The 13,644-nt window shown below is 38.6% G+C and overlaps 1 protein-coding gene across 11 annotated transcripts in view; it reads left to right on the top strand.

The window, feature by feature from the left end:
• Positions 1-13,644, top strand: part of ncor1 (nuclear receptor corepressor 1) — a 99,018-nt gene that overhangs the window by 9,272 nt on the left and 76,102 nt on the right. For all 11 annotated transcript variants that reach the window (XM_065267253.2, XM_065267255.2, XM_065267264.2 and 8 more), the window contains exons 2-6: positions 4,063-4,270; positions 10,980-11,071; positions 11,297-11,498; positions 11,726-11,905; positions 12,538-12,651. In XM_065267253.2, the coding sequence (XP_065123325.2) occupies positions 4,163-4,270; positions 10,980-11,071; positions 11,297-11,498; positions 11,726-11,905; positions 12,538-12,651 (696 nt within the window). In that variant the 5' untranslated portion in view covers positions 4,063-4,162. The remainder of the gene's footprint in view (positions 1-4,062; positions 4,271-10,979; positions 11,072-11,296; positions 11,499-11,725; positions 11,906-12,537; positions 12,652-13,644) is intronic.

The following is a 13,644-nucleotide window of genomic DNA, read 5'->3' on the forward strand; positions in this document are numbered from 1 at the left end:
GTGACCGTTGTCGACTGTATAGGCGTGTCCAGCGACACAAGAAAGTTAAGAAATGTTTACCTTTATGGAAATGTAGAGCGAATTTTGGGAGCAACTACCAATGAGAACGAAGCAGTAAAGTTCACGTCATCCTTCTCTCGTCAGTTACTGGCGTGGGTGGTACACATTTGTTTATGACAAGCTGATTTAGAAACGCCTCATTGAAAGAGACGGGAAAAATGATATCATGGAAAATATTGATAGACAGAATGTGTAGCCAATTAGATAACGAATCCAACGATCATTGTGTGACGTTTTATTTCCTAGTGTGGAAACTCCATTTTATATGCTAACATAAGGATAAATAATAATAAGAACAAATGTGTATGCATGTAAACAAAAGACTTTTATGATGGGGCTGACTGGCACTTAGAAGAGGCACTAGTCTTACAAAAACCCTTGCAAGAACCTCATTTTTGGGACTATTGACCTCAAACATGAAACATAACTTTTTTTAGACTTGTGGCTTTGGCATCATTGCATTTCTAGGTTTCACACACACATTTATCATTAAGATATTTAGTATTAAATTTTTTTTATTACAAGTACTTCAGCCTCTCTAACTTTTTTCATTTTTAACTTAATTTTGAAACATGGAAAATGATACCATAGCTATGCTAATACTCTAAATGGTTTAGTTAAAACAACCCTTTTAGTGAAAATATGTCTTTTTATGGTTTGGGCTAGAGTGGGGGTGCTTTTCAAGAGGTTAAAATTACTGTAATTTAGTGATAAAATCAGTGTTTTTTTCTACTGTTTTAGACTAGTAGCAGCTGTACCGTTTAGTCGACTAGTCTTGTACATCCCTGACCTAAACCTGATGCAAGAGGCGCAAAAGATTGGAATCATCAAGAGTATAAAAAACAATAGTTCTGTGGTATGTCCCCCTGATAAGGTCATGTTTTTTCTCATGCTTTGAACATTTTGGAAGTGTCTGCATAATCCCATTTGAGTACTCTATGAACTTAGGTGCACTCTGTGAGCTCCAGTTTCTGAGATTCCTGCTGATTGATTTGAATATGCAAACAGAATGTTGTAATAGATTACAGGACAGAGTTCTGTAAGCATTTACTGTCAAACTAATGGCCTTAACTTTTTGACACAATCCAACTATGCACATATTGTAAATCTCTAGCTGTGTTTCAAATAACATACTATACACTATATTCATTACCATCTAGCGCAGAGGTCTTTAAATGTTTTTTCAGGCCAAGGACACCTTAATGTATCGAGAGGAGGAGCAAGGACCCCCAGTGCATGTTCCAAATTAACTCTTTCCCTGCCATTGACGAGTTATCTCAGGCCATTGACGAGTTATCTCGTCAATCTGCATCTGATCTCTATCAAAAGTCCTTCACAAAAATGGAATTATCTCAGTTTTTTGCTCAAAATGTGGTGTTTTTGTTGAAACCTACACATATTTGAGAGGTGATAAAAACAGAACACATGAAGGTAGGATGAAACAGATTTTTTTGTGTGAAAGCAGAGGGTCTGTTCTTTTATTTCATATATTGTATGTTTATATGTTTAAAAATTCAAAAACACACACATTCAAAAACGCTGACTAAGACTAAATTAACATGCATTTTTGTTGACCAAAAAAGACGAGACTAAAATGTTTTACATAAAATAAAAAGTAAGATTAAAATCTCTCTTCATTTTCGTCTTCAATCGTCTCTAATACATTTTATGCAATGAGGTCATATTTAAAGGTGAATTCATTCATAAAAAGACTACGTGCTCTTACTATGAAACTGCGCGTCTGTCACGGGTGTGCCTCATAAGCCTTGAAAAGTGAAGCCTCTGGCTCTTTGATCGCCCCCTGGTGGCTGGCTGCAGTACAAGTCATAAACCCCGCCCTCTCCATTCAAACGAATGGGACTCTGGTCTAAATAAAAAAAATATTTACACTTCCAATAAAAGTTTCCGATAGATGGTTTTGGTCCTTTCAAGTAGTTTTTATCACGCTGGTATATGTTCAAGTCTTCGTTATTGTGGTAAGTTTCATTTTAGCATGTAATTTGATGCAATAGAAACGGGGCGTGACGTTAAGATTGGCGTGGTTAAATTGGTCGCACGAGCGTTTGGGCGGAAGTTTGATACCGCGGCTCCGCCCCTGGCTCCACGGACGATTCCTTCTGCGCATGCCTTGGCTCCAAACTGACGTTTTTACGTAACATGGCGGCGACCGTTGTCAGACATTTTTGGCTTCAATTCATTACAATGGTGGGAGGCAACGTCGCGTCGTCCATCTTTTTTTACAGTCTATGGTCTGTCATAACTCCAGACAAGCTCGCGCTGCTGAAATCTCCATGCTAAGTGTTCACAATATAACATCCATTAGAAGTTAGTCTACAAACGTATTACATATGAGAAATATTGATATTTCTCTGTTGTTTTCATCGGATTTTGTATCAAATAATCTTCATATGGTTTTTCAACAATTGCACGCACACGCAGTGCGATTCTACTATTGAAAAGGCATGCACGATCAGGTCAGTAAGAGTCTTATGTGTAAAATGAGCCCACACACATTATGATTAATATTTCACAAACAGCTAAAAAGTTTAGTGTTATGCAGCAATGTGTTGATGTTTTTGTGTCGTATTTTCGTGCACCTGTTGTCTTCAGTACCTTAGACGGCTTGTCTTTCTGATCCACATTCGCTATTTACCAACATTGTTGATGTACCTTTTATTATTCAAGTATTCAATGTACAGTATATTGTAAGGACAAAAGCTTATTATTAGTAACTGATCGCTGTCTGGGTGCTTTCCTATTGCCCATCACTGAATGAATGGCGACACAATTTACACGCAATAGAGATACGTCACCGCCATTAACAAAGTTGCATTCAACAAAAATCATTCAACAAAAATCATTCAACAAGTGTAACCAATATTTGAGATGTGTGTAACCCTATTTGACTGAAATGGTTATCAGAAATAATCTCAGAAATAATTTCTTTTTAAAAAGACAAAAATGTTTTAACTAAAACTTGACTAAGATATATTAAGTCTTCTTTTGACTAAAATTAGACTAAAATGACGAGACTTTTAGTAGAGTAAAACTTGACTAAGATACCTTGAGTTGTCTTTTGACTAAAACTAGGCTTAAATGATGAGACTTTTAGTCGACTAAAACTTGACTAACAAAAAAAGATATGCACAAGACTAAGACTAAATTAAAAATAGGTGTCTAATCTTTCATAAAGAAACACGTAAATAAGTAATTTGTTTGATTCTGTGTCATTCTGTGTAAATGCTCTTTACACTTTAATGTGGACTGCTTTGTCGGAGCCGATGGTGTAGTTGGCCATGCTCCGACATATGGTGCAAACGCACTTCCGGCGACCCAAGTTCGATTCCCAGGTTGAGGTCCTTTGTCAATCCCATATCCCCTCTCTCCACCCTCTACTTTACTGTCTTCTCTCAAAACTACTGTCTATCATAAAGGCAAAAATGCCCCCTTCCCCCCAAAAAAGGACTGCTTTTTAAATGTCCTAATACATAATGCCATCTGTCAGAAGTGCATTTTGGAGTTGAACAAACTATCTGTGTGTGTGTGTGTGTGTGTGTGTGTGTGTGTATAGTCCTAGTTAGAGGGTTATCTAAGATTTAATGTGCAGCAAGCTTTCTGGGTCAAGGGTGAAGGGTTTGTTGACCAAAAAACAACAGGAGAAGGGCTTGACCATAAAGCATGGTGTCATTCTTCAAAGTGATTGCAAAAATCCATCTTTTATTCAGTGATGTGGCTTCATATTTGCATCATTAGAAGTTATCACATACCTACTTTACTTTACTTTACTTTACTTTTACAGAACAACCAAACAGACCATTTGCATAGCAATCCAGTTAAACAAATGGCTGATTTGTTGGTTGTGTCTAGTGAGCTGAGACTTTTAAAATCTTGCCCTGTCATGGAAAGTTTTTTTTTTACCCAAGCCTCCAGAATCCTTGGCTCTTGACAATGTTCTAATGTTTTCCCCCTTTTTCTCTTTCTTTCTCTCTCTCTCTCTCCTAGGTGGTTTGGCAGCACGTTCATGCCGACATTAAACCCATGATTGAGTAGCAGTGCTCCAGGCCCAGTGTGAGCCTCCAGCACCCCACCAGACATCCACAGTATGTCCAGTTCAGGCTTCCCCCCAAGTCAGGGGTCTTTCAGCAGCGAGCAAAGCCGTTACCCACAACACTCAGTGCAATATGCCTTCAGCTCGTCACGCCACCCTCCGGTCAGTACCAAGCACCCACTTTTCTTCCAACAGTACCCATAATCACATGTTTGATCAGATATTTTTATGGAGTTTTGTAACTGTAACATGATGTAAAGCCCATATTTACATGTTTTGCCTTTTAGATTCTGAACCACGAGGCTAGAACAATTATTATTATTTTACACTTTACCTCTTCTCACCTAACAGCTAGAACCATCCAACTAACTTGTTTACCTCTGTACAGCGAATGCTGTGTCATGGGGCGTTCACGCATATGATGGTTTTATTGCTCGAGCTAGAGGATACAGTTTGTATCATTGATCATGATAGGCGTTTCTAATATTGGATTGCCCAATGTTATTGCTAAGCTGCACAACTGGACATGCGTTTTGAAAATTTGATCAGTAATTAAATTGATTTATATAGGTTTTTACATGTTGTGAAGTTTCAAAGATGCAAAGGCTGCAAAATGATTGTATGTGTGAATGTCCCTTTGGCTCGTTTTCCCCCTTTATCTTAGATAAAAAGAAGATAGAAAAGGCAGGACTTGAATGTCATAAATCAATTTGGTTATCGCTGTAGTACATAACTCGGAGCTAAAAGGGCTGAAATGTATAGACTCTCTCTCTCTTCTCTGCATGCTCTTTATTCATATTACTCAATTATTTGCACATTTCCTGTTTGCAGACATGGACATGGCCATGTTTACTCTGTGGTTGTTAACAGTTTAGGCCTAGAATTACCAGCACAGATGATCATATATAGTGTGAATCGCATCTAGAGGGAATCTGATGTCTGTCTATTACAGTGTGATGACCTCATACCAGCAGATATTGCAATAACCGTGCTGTACTATAGCCAGCAAAGCCAAATGTGATTATTGTGGTTACCATTTAACAAATTGAGGCTGTATGAATATTAGGCTTGTTGCGATAGTCGGTTGCGATAACTGGTAATTAGGGGTGGGCGGTATGACCAAAAATCCATTTCACGGAATGAGTCATTTTATTTCACGGTAAATGTATATTTCACAGTATACATGTTTTTCAGTTTATATTGTAATTTAATTTAATCATTTCTTTTTTTAATATAAAAATGTGCAGAAATTTGCCCCTCACTATAGCTTTTAACTAAATGCTCACCACAGTTTTTAAATATGGGCAAGTTAAAGTTAGTGTTAAAGTGAAAATGCCCAGAAGATAACAACAGATTAAGTCTTCATAGACAGAATCTTGTTTTTAAGTTATTCATTTTTTATTACGCGGCTCTCTGGAATGCTTGATTCTGATTGGTCAGTTGAGACATTTGCAGGTTCGTTCTTTTCAAATAATAACCGCTCCAAAATAATAACACATAGCCGGACTACTTGCACGAGTAAAATCGCTCCGCGCCAATAAAGATCAATAAAGATTACTGTCTGTTTGGCGCCATCTTGTGACAAACACTCGACAACCACGACAAGACACAGAGAGCTTACTGAGACTGAACTTGACAAAATAGAGCATGACAGCTACGAAGCCAACACACAAAAAAATACAGAATGGGCATTAAAACTTCCCAAAGACTGGCTAAAAGAGAAAAAATGGAGACAAGTATGAAGCAGAGGATCTTAATAAGGTATTACGATCATTTTATGCATCTGTGCAAAGTTTCGCGGAAGGATAAAAATGTTAATTTAAAACAAATATGCCAATAAAATGTTTCAAATTCATATTCATGTCCAGTTTTTTTTCTAATGTGGCAAGTAGCCGTGTAATAAGCGGGATAATGTAGAGGCAGCCGGTAGTTATTGGGAAATAAGCCCCTTCAGTGTGATACATGACCCTCCGCTTCGCGTCGGGTCCTGATCACACTGTCGGGGCTTATTTCCCAATAACTACCGGCTGCCTCTACGTTATCCCTTACATAGACTATTGAAGCTATAGTATGCATATGCGGTATAGACGGAATAGAAAAATGTGTTGCGTCTGACATTTTGTACCGTCATACCGCCCAGCCCTACTGGTGATGCACGGTGCTTTAGCCTCTCACCGATTAGATCACTTGCCCACCGCGGCACCGTCTTTCAACGTCGTTTTCTGGTAAAAAAAAAATTATTGTCATTTGGTTTCGTCAAAGAGCAGACACTAAAAACTGAATGTGTCTGCTGCGTGAATTCAGTGCAAACTGAATGCGCGTCACAGAGCAGCAGGTGCACTGTAAAAAAATATGTGTACATTTTTTAAACATTGTGTGTGTCATGCTATTTAGAATAGAATAGAAGACTATACTAACACACCTTCTGTGTTATTATTCATTGTGCCGCCCACCACAATCCTGGGACGTTAGATCAGAAATGTCTTGTAACGCGAGTAACAAACTCATTTAAATTTCAGTAATTGTAACTGCGTTACTTGATTAAAAAAAAACTTGCATGCTCATTACCGCTAAAAGTACTGGAATTACAGTAACGGAATTACTTTGCAACGCGTTACTCCCATCGCTGTTTTAAACACGACTTGTGTTGTCCCTTTCATTTATTTTAACATTAAATAACGTCTTAAATGGCATGACGCACACAATGTGTAAAAAAATTTAAAACATAATTTTTTACAGTGTGTCAGGTTTTGTTAATAACTGTCAGAGTGACTAAACCATCATTCAAGCAGCACTTAAAATGCAGGAAGTGCCGATTGCTCAGCTTGGGACTGGAGGGCTTCGTCAGAAGTATTTGAGCACGCTGGCTCAAGCGCTTAATTAAACAGTTGTTGATCTTGCATTGCACATGGATTCATAAGCGATTTAACGCAGCGTACGCAAGCGCAGCATTTACTTTAAACAAGTGTCTCTAATTCAAAAGTGAAAATAAAATGCACATGGCTGGATGCGTATTTATAAGACCCTCCCATGATACTGGTATCGCTGGGTTTGTCACACCGCAACATCCCTAATTGATATCCATTTTATAACATTACAATTAAGGCAAGCTTTCATTTTATTCTGATAAGGTCTAAATGAAACCCATCTGATTGAGGGATTTGAAACGTTTCATTGGTCCAAAGTTGAATTAGGTTGGAAAAGGTTCACAAATAACTATATTTAGAGCTACCGATACTTAATACCCATTGCTTTATGCTTTGTGCTTTATTGCGACTTTGGATGTGTCAGGATCATTGGGGCTGTTTACACCTGGTATTCAGATGCATTTGGTCATTCAGATCACAATTGGACAATGCTAAATACAGGTGTAAACTTTAGGGCTGTTTTCGACTAAGGATTTTCATAGTCGAATCTGATTCGTTAGATTTTTCCATAGTCGACTGATAGTAAAACCTTTTTTTTTTTAAGATAGCAGCTAGGGCGTGACTGATTTTTCGTGACTCACTAGGGCTATGCGGTTTAACCGCCTTCATTAACTAAAATAAAATAATTATTTAAATCCAGAACAACGAGGTGCACCAGTGTGTAGAAGCAGGGTTGGCTACATGGCTTTCCCCTTATGAGAAAAGATTAACAAGCTATACTACAGCTAAATATATATATTTTTAAACAAAAATATATTAAAGAACAATTTCTTAACAAGAAGGGTTTTTAAGTGCAAATTTACAGAGCATCAGTGAATACAGAACAAAGCAGTGTCTTAAAGAAATTAAATGAATATTTATTTATGGCATTTTCAATAGTATATTAGTAGATGAATTATCTATAAAGTATGAAAACGAATAAATCATTATTTTGGCTAAATTAAGCTGGATAGATCATTTTTAGTCAGAAGTTAAAATGAACTTGCATTACAAAACAACTTACATTATATCTAAGTGTTACTTGGTCAAAAATATGTAGAAATATAGCCTATGCGAGTAAAAAATTACAGAACAAAAATGTTTAGCTCACGCTGACTGAACAAAAAGCCATTAATTAAGTGGACTTTGCAACATAGTGGATGTGCTGAAACAGTCGAGTCGCAGGTGATTTTCAATGTTTATAATGTTTCACGAAGATAATGTTGATGAAAAACTTTCATATCTAAATGTCCAGGTAAGAGTCAAGTGTTCAGTCAATAAAGACGCTACTAGGGATGGGCACGAGTACTCGATTGCTCGAGTACTCGAACGTGGCATCGATGATCGATCACGAAAACGATGATCATGTGGGTTTATTTATTTATTTATTGTGGATATGGCGGCATTTGGGTGTCTGGTTAGCGTTACAAGCGCATGTGGTAGTAAAGACTGTGTCTGGAGATGCGTTTGACGTCGTGTCGAGCTACGCAGACTGACGTATGACATCAGTAGCATTACCATGCGTGATTCAAAAACAAACAGATAATTCCGCGGGACCGCGCATCAGCAACCCGCTGGTTCGCGTAATGCGCGGCAGCCCGCGAGCCCGCAAAGCCGGTCACACCTCGCATCACTGAGGCACTATGGTTTAAAAGGATGCTGTGATTTTCGGAAATACAGTCAGTCAGTTGCAAAATGTACAGCGCCGTCAAAAGTTCAATGACACAGCTAAATGCTTAAATGATAGCAAAACACTTAAAGCTGCTTAATGTTATGAAGCTTGTGCTTTGACTGGACGTGTTTAAAAGTGCGCTGTTTATGATGCACATCCACAAAGGGAGTTAAACTTTCTTTTTTTAGATAACTTAGTTGAAAACTTAGTTGAAGTCTTGCATTTATGCAGATAGATGGACGTTGTACATTTATGTTGTATAAAGGCTTAATATTATGCAGAGTGCGTCATATAGAAAGCGCTTCGGTTTGTGTTTGTTAACCATTTAGTTTCATTCCATCACGCAGCTTTTCCTGTTAGAGGTTTCTGTTAAAAACATTTAATTCATTAAAAATCTAGTATGTGTTCATTGTTCTGTCATAGTTTCTTCGAAATTAAGTTTTATTTGAGTGTTTTTAATAAAAATATTTTCATTTTCACCATGATGTGTACTTTGATTGCCCCGCCCCCAGTTAATCGAGTACTCGTTCTTCAGACCTATGGATTAATCGAAATGAAAAAATGACATAAATGCACATCCCTAGACGCTACAGTTATTCTGTCATCTTAGTTTCACTTTTGCATAGAATTACATTTTGAATAGAAATGTACGAAAAACAAGTTACTCTCTTAACACTTTCTATTTTGCCTTTATTATACATATGATGTGAAAAACAAGAAGGGCATAGCTATATATGAATTTAACGTGAAAAGCGCAGTTACTTGTCATCCATGCGGTTAAGCTTCTCAGTGCTGCTGCTCATTGGTTACATAACACTTCCCTACTATTCGACTAAGAGGTTCATAGTCAAATCAGACCTCTCCGAATCGAATCGTCGAATCCTCGACTATAAGAAGTCAGTCCTAGTAAACTTTGTGTAAAACATTTTAAGTTTTTATACTTTCATCCCTATTCAGACAAGGTAATCGAAAACGCATTTGAATGGATTGCTTTTGTGGTGATCTAGCCTCAAGAAATTTGTTAAACATGGCAGCTCTTAGTCCTGTGCTACTGGTGTCTGTGGTTTTCTGATGAAGTGATTGTGATTTTGATCATACAATTTAGAGTGGAAAAGTATAGGTTAGTAGGCTTTTTCATTTCAATAAGTTTAGTGATGTGCACTTTATGTGCGTTTCAGTGAAGATGATTCATGCATTTTATGGTGCTTTTCCATTGCATAGTACCCCACGGTTTGGTTTAGTTTGGTTTGGGTCAGCTTACTTTTGGGAGCTTTTCCATTGGGTGCAGTACGTAGTACCCCAATACTTTTTTCGTACCACCTCGGTTGGGGCTCCAAGCGACCCGAGCTGATACCAAACGTTACGCGAAAACACTGTAGATCACTGATTGGTCTCAACGAATTGTCACTACCAGCGTCATCGCTATAATGTAAAAGATTAGCTTTACCTCAGTGCTAGCTTGCGCTGTCTCGAGCAAACCTGTTGTCATCTGTGCTCTGCTATAAGTTCCCAAACTCCCTTTTAGCGATGATAAACATCCACAGGTTGAGAATCAGGAACACCATAACCGTTTTTCCAGACTTCTAAACGCGATGTGCAAACATCTGTTTGTGGTGGCCAATTTAAATTTTGTGGCAGACTGAGAAATAAATAAATCCAACTTGTATGAAGACAAAGCAGTAGGCAGCTCAAATATAACGACACGCCTATATATTCCCTCCCACTGCGAAGTGGTACTAAACTCGATAGAAAAGCTAACCACGCCAAAGTGAGGTGAGCTGACCCGACCTGACCCAAACCATGGGGTACTATGCAATGGAAAAGCGCCATTGTCTTATGCGGCTTTTCTCAGGATGCAGTGTGCGCTGCGCTCACTGCTGGGTTCGGCACAGCCAAGTGATTTATGCTATGCTGGCCAGACCAAAGTAGGCAGAGTTTTCAAAACGTCCATTTCACATAACTTAAGCTGCCTACCTAGAACAAGCTACCTGACTTAAAACACACCTGATATGCCAACATGAATTGAAATGTGTTTCCATGACACAGCTCCGACTTCTCCATAGTAGCGTAAACTTTTATTATACAACTCCTGGAATTCAGATAATTATCACAGAGCCCTGCGCTTGCGCTTTTGCCGACGCAGCAGCAAAACGTTCTCGCGTGGCATGCCTGATTTCTCTCATGTGTACACATTTTCTCTTTCTGCCTGTCTTTAAACCGTCATCCATAAAGCCCTTGTGTTTTTGTTTTGGCCAGTGCTTCCTATCTGATCTACATGTTTTTGTGTGTTTAGGAGTTCACGGTTCCGGATTATCGTAGCCCTCTGCAGGACCAGCAGCGTCGCAGACCTTCACTATTATCTGAATTTCACCCTGGGACAGAGAGGTGACTGCATCCCACCTCCCACTTATTATACATAATACTATGTTTTTTTGCCTCAACATAAAATCTAATTTGACCCCATTTTTTTTTTTTTTTACTGTTTTGTTCTTCTGACTACCGCCATATAGGTTTTATGTTGTTTTTAAAAGCAGGTGTGTTGGTTTGGTACTGAAGCTTTAAAAATGTAATAAGTGGGGTGTAGTTAAGCATCTCTATCTTCTCTACCAGGCCTCCAGAGCGAAGGCACGGCTACGAGCAGCATTTTCATGCTGCCCCAACCCAGCAGGAGCAGGAAACTGCAGAGCCCAAGCGTCCCCGCATCGAGAACATTTCCGAAACTCACTTTCAACGAGTTCAACCCACTGGTGTCGTTCTGCCCTCGACGCATACCATACAGGAGAACATCAGGGCCAGCGGAGATGTCAAGAAGGTGACACGCAGGCACAAATACACGTATACCAGAGTATCATGAATATAAATTAGATATACTGTACATAAACCCATGTTTCAGAGGTTTCAGATTAAACATAGCAATTAAACATTGAAAAGATTTCATTTTAGCCGTATTACTGTGATCAGAACGTTAGCTGTTATGATTGCTACGTTTTTGTTGCATTTAAAGGATTTGGTTATTTACTTCTGTGCTCTCTGGGACAGGAAACTCAGTTTAATATGAAGATAGAGGCCATGTCCCCAAGTGGAGTTCCTCAGGTGGTTGAAGATGCAGATGCATCACCTTCCAAACTCTCCAAAGAGGAGCTGATTCAGAGCATGGATCGGGTGGACCGTGAGATCGCAAAGGTTGAGCAGCAGATTTTCAAACTCAAAAAGAAACAGGTTTGTTGCCTCACTAAACACATGCCTAAAAAAAGTAAGACTCTTTACCGCTTAAGCCTTTTGCTTCATAGCACTACACTGTTGTTCACGATTTGTGAATCGAACATTTACTACTTTGTCCTTTTTTATATAAAATGCCAAATGTATGAAGACTTGCTTGAACATTAAGCATCCAAAACAGTCCAAACAGTGCTTATCTTTATCACAGAGTGTAAAATGTTGTCCGCAGAGTCAGGCATATCATGATTCCTTTACCCGGATAAGCCATTCTTGCTCTCCTTGATGTTAATAACAAATAATTTAGGATTGTGAGCATCTATTATAAGCTATTATAAGCATCACTATTACTGTTGTTTAAACACACGGTTAGAATTTTGAACAGACCTTTACACTTTGAACTAGACATTGCATTTTGGCACAAACTTATACTGCATATTTTGTGCCAAGCAGATAAAAACTACATTAATGGGTTAAAATTTAAAAGTCCATACACTTTTAATGGAGCCTGAATCATTTTTGGGCAGAGACTTTATTAATGTTGAGATTGGGATTTTTTTTTAAGAAAAGTGTTTTATTTATTTTTAATATACAGTCTTGTTTTTAGCTTCATTGTCATGTTTGTTGTCTCTTAGCAACAATTGGAGGAGGAAGCAGCCAAGCCGGTAGAGCCAGAAAAGCCAGTGACTCCGCCCCCTGTGGAACACAAACATCGCAGCATCGTCCAGATCATTTATGACGAGAACCGGGTACACGACTCTAAATTTTATTCATGACAAGTGTTGTGTGCATTGGATTTTAGGACAATCTATTTTCCGATCCTACGCAAGTGTTAAGGTTTTTGCTAGCTTTAGCTTTTTTCCTGTGCAAGTGTTGTGTGCATGCATTTCCAAAAAGAATGTTCAGTTGAATGTTGAATTGTTGTTGAATTGGCAGTTTTAAGCAGGATGTGGTGCAACTTTCTAACACTATGTTCTAAATTATATGCATAAATGTAAAATGTGAAACTTTTTAAAAAGACTAAAATAATTATTTCACAGCTACTTGGCTTTTGAGTTTTTGCCTATGTTTTGTCATCTTAAGGCACACTTGCATTGTCCAAACCGTATTTGACCACCAAAGCCTGCTTCATTTCACTAGTGTGTGCCTTCCGGACAGCGTTCCACCCCTACAAGCGGACCAGGGCACGAGTGTGAGCGCAAATGATGCCGGATCATAGATCAGAAGGCGAGATGTCAGTTGTGCGACAATCGTTTGCATACATCACAGTTATATAAAAATGTCTGAGCAATAGATCGAGTGTTGAGAGAGAGTGCTTTTTTCCCTGTTCTCTTCAAAACAATCGCATTCCTAATGACAAAAGTCTGCTCTGGCTTGGATCGGAAAAGTGTAGCGTAAACGCAGGACAATCACGCTTGGCCACGGTTCAAAACGACCGTGCCAATGCCAAATGGGTGCACCCCGATTGGCCAAGGCCACTGTCCTGATATGAGCATAATTTCACTTTATTCAATCTTTCTTCTTGTGAGGATTTGTGTATGCGTGTGTGTTTGTGTGTGGATCACTTTAAAAGTCTTGCCTCTGGAAATTGCGTTGTTAGGGCTTTTTTGTTTGCTTATGTTGGAAGCAAAGGTAACTAGGCAAAATGACTGATAGGTAACAGATAAGTAGAGATTTTAAGGTGCAGGTAGGGCTTGGTGATTTGGCAAAAAATGTAACCTAGATTTTTTTTTCAGAACATT

Source organism: Paramisgurnus dabryanus, chromosome 5 (assembly GCF_030506205.2).
Source record: "Paramisgurnus dabryanus chromosome 5, PD_genome_1.1, whole genome shotgun sequence".
In the NCBI taxonomy this organism is placed as follows: domain Eukaryota; kingdom Metazoa; phylum Chordata; class Actinopteri; order Cypriniformes; family Cobitidae; genus Paramisgurnus; species Paramisgurnus dabryanus.